The sequence below is a fragment of the Silurus aristotelis genome (genome assembly GCF_946808225.1).
Source record: "Silurus aristotelis genome assembly, chromosome: 5".
NCBI classification, from domain to species: Eukaryota; Metazoa; Chordata; class Actinopteri; order Siluriformes; family Siluridae; genus Silurus; species Silurus aristotelis.
In genome coordinates, this window is record NC_139578.1 from 14,791,819 (window position 1) to 14,799,333 (window position 7,515).

The window sequence follows — 7,515 nt, forward strand, 5'->3', positions numbered from 1 at the left end:
TGACTGGATTTAAAAACAAAATTGGAACTTGATTGAACTTTTATCTATCTGATGATAAATGCTTGCATATTTATCTAAACTTTTGAAGCAAACAATGTAAAAACTTTAACCTCCTTCATCTATAACGGTAATTTCTCACAATTTACAAAATAATTGTAGCAGCATTCCAGAAAAGGATAACGAATGAAACATTGAAATCAGCTGCTGAAATGTGATGGAGAAGTTCCACATCCTTGTCGGATGATGTTTGCTGTGAGAAATGGTGACTGTAAAAGCAATGAAGCCAGAACATAGAAAGTTCCAAAGAGCAGTAGGAACTTGGAGATGTGACAGCTTTTAATGCATGTCGGTATACTGGTTACTCGCTTATGCCGCTCAGAGGTTGAGAATACAGTTTTGTTTTCTCTTTTTCTGTTGATTTCTGTTTGAAGATTAAATTAGGTTAATATTTTATTCTGTCCTTTTTACACCAAGCTTAAAAACATAACCTAGCTGATAATGCAAGACATGTAAACTAATTTCCATATTGTTCTTTTGTGTAAAATGTATATTAGCTCCATGCAAACAAGCAGCAAGAACAGCAAACTGCAGTGAAATGACTGCTTTAGGGAGAAGAAAAGACCATAAAAAAGCAACTGCAGCTGTATATAATACCAAACCAGATACATATTTGCAGCGTTTGCACAATTCCTTTCAAATGACACAATTTATAACTAATTTACTATATATATATATATATATATATATATATATATATATATATATATATATATATATATATATATATATATATATATTATACATTTTATTTTATTTTTCTGCTAATTTCTGAGAACCACAAAACATCAACTATTATTTACTTAATTGTAAACTTAATGGTCTGTTGGCACTTAGACATTTGTGTGATTTATGAAATTGTGTATTAGATGCTTTTAGCAGTGGACAGTCAGCATGTGCCCTCTGATCAGTCTGCTGTTATGCAACCATAAATACTGCAAGCTGAGATGCACTGTGTTTTCTGGCATCTTTCATAGCTAGCAATAATGATTTCAGGAATTTGTGCTATAGTACCTTTTGTATGTGTTTGGAACCAGAGGAGACAGCAAGCCTTCACTCCCCACACACATTAATAAGCCTTGGACTCTCATGAATTAGGTCACAGGTCTTGCTTACTTCCTAAGAACACTTTTGGTATATGCTAACTAGTGCATCCTTTAAAAGGAGTCCCAGACTATTCATATCCACTGTATCTATTACAGCAAGCATATTTCCAATCACTGGGATCATGATTATGTTCCTGTTATTTACAGCTGAGGATGTCATTCTGTTTTTGCTGATTTTTCCTTTTGTAGAAATACGATGAGAAGCTCAAAGTTTTAAATGCCTGCTTAATCCATACACCATACACTCACAATTTTTCATCTGATTAAACTGATTTTATTTGTGTTTTTATAGGAACAAGATATTTTTACTGATTTCTAATCATTGGCACTGAATTTCTTTTATACTGTACACATAACCATTTTAATAAATGACAATTGGGTAAATGATTGTAGGTTATTCATTACCTATTGACGACATCAAAATAAATATGCTACCATATACAAAAAAATTTTTAACGTATGTGCTGTCAACCTGTAGATTTTGTTTAGTTTCTCTTGCAATAAAATTTATGTAGAGGCTGTTTTTAACCAGGATGATGTGTCAATCATGGTATCATTTTAGATCATTAATCATAGTTTTCAGAATCACACCTATTAAAGGACAGAAACTTGATATCATGTGACTGAGGTACATTACACAGCTGATGTTTACTGGTAGGGATGTTTACATATGATTACTGTAAAAGGTGTGGCAAAGCAAAACTGAAAGTTACAAAGTGTATACGATTTTGTAAGTGTGGCACCTCTTCAGATTGTATTAGTTCATAGAGAAAATATACAATGTACCGGGCAGGGGGGGTTCTTTTAAACTGGTCAATTTGTACTCATTTAATCAGGCAGCATTAACACATCTCCAAAAGCTAATGTATAACAAGGCCTTGTGTCTGAGTCTGCATGTATTATCCGAATGCTTAACAGTCTTTTGCTAAAATTTTATAAAAACTAATAAGAGTAAAGACACAATATACAGTATTTGTGTTGTTTCCAATTTTATTAGCTTAAAAAGCAAAATATATAATTTACAAGTAATGTTATTTATCTAAATGCCTACATGCTGGTAAACGGGTTAGTGATTACAGGTGTATGAATAATGTTTTACTCATTATAGCTCTCAACTTTGTTGAGTATACTGGTTCCTCAGGGGTAGGTGCCCTGCATGAACTTTACCTGACCCAAGATTATCACTTTGCTTACTATTTGGATTTATCTGACTGCTTCACATTAAATAAAACTACCCCCAACATTTGCAGCTGTCCTCACCCATGAAAATAATTTTTACTACTGATGTCAGGACAATAAACTGCACAGGGACTGTGCTTTTGCTTTTCAATTACTTTTGCCAGGTTGGAATGGATGTTTGCCGAGGTGCTACACCGTCTGAGCAAGATCTAAAATGTGAGCTTGATTCTAGACAATCTTCAATGGTCTTCAGACAAGAAAAGCAGAATTCAATATGGCAGCAATTACATATTATATATTTACACCCTGTGGTGTCATGCTCTACCAGGTTTCCACATGTAGGACAAGCTCGCAGTGAGGGACATTCTAAGTCTTCAACATCAGGGATTATTATATTTTTACATTTTAATAGCTTCTCAAGTTTTGGGTTAATGCAGCCGCTGTTATAACACCTGTCTGAGCGGGGTGCTGGCCCTTTCCACATCTTCAGACATTGCCAGCAGAACTCATACCTCTCACCAGTATCTGATGTACAGATGGTGCAGAGTACACACAGGTTGGTCAAATCCAGCCTCTCAACATATGAACTGCACCTCGGGCACTTAAACAAAAAGAGAATGAGCTAATAACTTGTAAAATGTACAGGAGGATTCAAATGCATATAATTTTTTAGTTATTTTTCAGTTAAATTAAATTTTACAGCTTAAAACTAAAGTAAATTCAGCAATAAGAAAAAGACTTTGTTATTAAAGCATGTATGATCAGAAAGCTTATTTTAACACTCTTTTTCTAAGATCTTATAAAACTAATAACAATAAAAACACATAGAATATACCATATTTGTGTTGTTTTCCACCCATTATAACTAATATGTGACACCAGCCTTTTTTTTTATATATTTACTTGCACTTCATTGATGGAGTTTCAAATCCTGATGCTACTAATTATAGTATGGAACTGAAACCTCATCTGTGCTAATGACATTTGACCAAGGAAAATTCCGCACAACTGCTAGGTGATGTTAACTAAAAAAGGATTACATCTGTGACAGATGAGACACTACTTTGGACCACAAACTGTATGTTGAATGATTGAAATTAACTCCAGACCATTTATATCCTTAATTTGTCATAAAATAATGAGAAAACAGGAACACATGGCTGTAAACCTGCTTATCAGTGAAGTACCCAAATAATTCTGACCATGTGAAAATGGAGGTGCTATGGAGAAAATAACTGTAATTCCTAAACATTTAAGCCCATTAAAATAAATCTTAAAGCCTAAAGTCTGTGTCACTGTAAAGGCTTCTCTCTGCAGAACTGCAGAACAATTTGAGTACATTCGACAGCGTAATGTGGGTGTGAATCTATCCTATCAGCAGTCATAGAAACTCGAACCAGCCTGATGATTAATGGGAACATTACCTGAAGCTGGAGAACCTTATCTGAATTTTTGTATAATCTGCACTTTTGCCACATGATTGTCTGATTAGATAAATGCATTGATGGGTAGATGTAATAATAAATAAATAATTAAAAAATGCTTATTGAGTGTATATTACCGTGGATTCCTTTAATATAGTGTGCTACTTACTGGGTTGTATTCACAGTACTTAGCTGCTCCCAGTTGTGCCATTGTCTCTTCAAAGTGGTTCTGTTCTTCTTGAGTCAGTAAAGCAATCCTCCGCACTTCCATGTATGGCCACACAGCCCCACATTTCTTAATTCCCTGATTTACAGCTGGACACAGGAACTTGTACTCACCCTGGATGCATAAAAATAAAATATGACTGCAGCTAAAATCTCTGATGAATATCTAAAATCTATAATTATATATTATAATTATGTGTCATTGCAAATAGGTCCCCTCCAATGTGTTTTTAATATTAGGTTTTCTGAAGTAATTTTCATGCACCAAACTGGGTAATTTTACCAGAACATGACAAAATTATATGAATGTATTAAGCATATGTCCTTGTATGCTTTCCTGTTGTTGCCTGACATGGAACAGTGCCTTTTTAATTATTTTTTTTTGTTGTTGTTATTGTGTTATTGATTTATTTTCCAGTAATATTTTCAGCAATGTAAAATATTGCTGCCAATATTGTAAACCATTTGTCTTACATAGCTATTCACCCAATCTGAACATTTGTAGCATTTTGTAGCATTAAAACTAAACTGATTATAAGATTAGATGGAGGACAGCTGGATCTGGGATTTAATTGGGTAATCGTAACTCATTCAGGTTCTTGCACTTGATACACTCCAATTTAGATCTAACCTGCCCTCAGTTGTGGCCAGTTTCCCCCCACTGAAGCATCTTTTCACCAAAGTATTTCACTCTGGGAGTGGTGTTTGCAAGATAGTTAGCAATGATGAGTTTTGGGCAAATGTATCACTGTAGCCCAACTTCATGTAATAATAACTTCATGTGCCCAGACTATGGTAGTCCTATGAACATATTTTCACATCTCAACTGCAGATCTCTCTAACTTTTACAGTTACCCATAGACTCCAAATATCTCTGACTAAAGTCATCTTTATTTTTTTCTCATTTGTCCTAGACTTGGGGACTTCACACTATCAGAGAGAAAACCTGTGTAATCATAGCATTTGTATTTGTAAAAAATAATAGCAAAAAAAAAAAAAAAATGATATAGATAATACATTAAACAGACTATTTTAGCCATTATTAGAATATAAAAAGTATTTCCTCAAAAACACTGTTAAATGAGTTAACCCACCTGATCCAGAAGACTGCGACAGTAGGCTGTGAGGGATTCAGGTGTGACAGCATGACCACAAGACATTTCTAATCTCTGGGTATTGGGATCATCATCAAGGGCTAGGTAAATACACAAGAGCGTTAAAAAGATAGCAATAGATATGATTATAAACAAATAACTCATAAAGGCATATTTACATATAAAGGCATATTTTAGACAAAATATTTAAATAACCAAATGATTAGTTTTTATTTATTAGTAACAATCATAAATAAACTAAATTATTAGTTAAATTATAAATTATAACCTTTTTTAAAGTTAGGCATAAAATTAAAAGTGAGATTACATTTTTAGAAGATTCAGAATTTAGTAGTTGTATAAACTTATAGTAAAACTAAAACTACACAGACATACATTTCTTCCAGATATATAACACTTAAGTGCCATAATAAATTACTTACTAATGTCATCTTGTCTATTAACAAATCTCAGGGTGCTGTCTTTAGGATTGTGGCGTCTTTCTCGTTCCGTCATTGTCAGATCAGTTACTGATATTTTGTCGCCTGCAAGACTGTAACTTTCCTTCACATAAAGGTCTTATGCCTGTCAGACTGGTGGAAAAGTGGTGGCAATATGGAGCAACTGAAAAAGTTAAGGTAATGTAAAACACATCACTTACAGTATTCTAATATATTTATCGTTGTGCTGGAAGCTGTTAGGACTGCTCTAAAGCCAGCTGCTCTGCCTGGAAATGATTGTCAGATCAGTTCCAGGAAGATACTTTGCTGGAACTGTTTTGCTGCTTCCAGACTTAAAGCCATTCTAAAACGATATATAGCTCCAATACAACAAATCCAAGTTTTTTGTACCTTTTTTGTACCCAAAAAAGGATAATTTTAAAAAATAAATCAGAAAAAAATCAGAGAAAAATAAATCAAGGACCGTGACGTCGGAGCGACGTGGGGCCGCCTTCCCGTGGGCAGGAGGGTCCGTAAGGGACCGGTGCTGAGAGGATTGGGCAGCAGTCGAAGGTGGGGGCCTTGACAGCCCGATCCCTGGACACGGAGAAGTGTCTGGGGAATCTGCTTAGACTGCTGCCCCCGCGACCCGAATTACGGATAAGCGGGAGAAGATGATGATGATGATGATGAATTTGCCAGATGATTAAACCAAATTAATTGACAAGAATTGGCTCAATGCTCAGAATAAGCTCCATGATTTGGATCATCATTTTGGATGATACTGTATGCGTGTGATGGCCAGGTGTACACATACTTTTCAATCCAATTTAGTTTATTATTAGTTATTATTTAGTTTATCCAATTTATTTGTATAGCGCTTTTAACAATAGACACTGTGCCAAAGCAGCTTTATAAAGATACATAGGTATAGTTATTTTGAAATGTTTATGGATGTAGCATAACGTCTATATGAGGTGGAAATAATTTAAACTGGTAAAAAAGTCCCACTGGTAAAAAATTCCCACAGGAAAATGACCCCATAGGGCCAAAGCTACCACAAAGTGGCTGGATAGGAATAAGGTGGATGTTTTGAAGTGACTTATAAAGACCTGATGTAAATTTAGTTTTGCAATTTTAAAAATAGTAATCCATTCAACAGTAATCCGGTTGAAGTTTTTAAATCTAATATTATATTTCAATATGCAATTAGTTCAGCCAGTTTAAGTCAGTAATGCAGTTTTGCATTTCGTGAAGAGTCACGCGCGGGTGACGCCACTAACACTATCTGTAAAGACAAACCGAAACTATTTTGCATCAAGCACGTTGCACTTCATGAACTCGGTTCAACATGGGAGACATTTATCAGATTCGGGTTATTGGTTTTAAGGGAGAAACAAAAACTATCGACGTTGCCACCTCGGAAGATGAGTTCAACAAAACAACTGTTTCGGCTTTCAAAGAAAAGCTTATAGTGAAATTTCCGGAGCTTAAAGGTAGGCTTTTAGCGATACATTTATCGACTCTATATCGATACAATGTATATTATGTTTGGCCTGGACTTTATCTCACTCCGTGCGGGCAATAAAAGCTCTACTTTTATCAGGTGCGCAGTTCAGAATGATGTTCACTGAGATCCAGCTTGAAGACAGCGACACTTTCTCCATGTGCAAGATCCAGAACAAATCCACAATCTTCCTGATCATCCGGATGCCAGGAGGAGGAGGCATACCGCCGGGTGAAGACTGGAGTCGGAACCACAGCCTAGACTGAACTTTCATGCATTATAACCTTTTCTTTCTTGTTAGCATAGAGAACAGTACGAAAATAAAAAGCCTTCACGTAAATAAAGTTTATCTCCTACTCTGCTCTCATGTGTATATCTTTATCAAATTGTACTATGCACATATGTACAGATATGCATTATATTATATTACATTATATTATCTCTGACATAGATAAAGCAAATGGACATTCATTATTATATTAA

The 7,515-nt window shown here is 34.9% G+C and overlaps 1 protein-coding gene and 1 long non-coding RNA gene across 2 annotated transcripts; one reads left to right on the plus strand and one right to left on the minus strand.

The window, feature by feature from the left end:
* Positions 1–2,469: 2,469 nt before the first annotated feature.
* LOC310726686 (uncharacterized protein) lies at positions 2,470–5,705 on the minus strand. Its single transcript, XM_083542443.1, has 4 exons — positions 5,529–5,705; positions 5,086–5,186; positions 3,936–4,106; positions 2,470–2,943 (listed from the first exon to the last, which is right to left on the minus strand). Exons 1-4 carry the CDS (start codon positions 5,599–5,601, stop codon positions 2,494–2,496), a joined length of 795 nt encoding a protein of 264 aa, XP_083398569.1. The 5' UTR covers positions 5,602–5,705; the 3' UTR covers positions 2,470–2,493.
* A 1,110-nt stretch (positions 5,706–6,815) lies between these two features.
* On the plus strand, positions 6,816–7,391 carry LOC310726962. The gene is made up of 2 exons (XR_014533901.1): positions 6,816–7,021; positions 7,132–7,391. It is a non-coding gene; the product is annotated as an uncharacterized lncRNA (long non-coding RNA).
* The last annotated feature ends 124 nt before the right edge of the window (positions 7,392–7,515 follow it).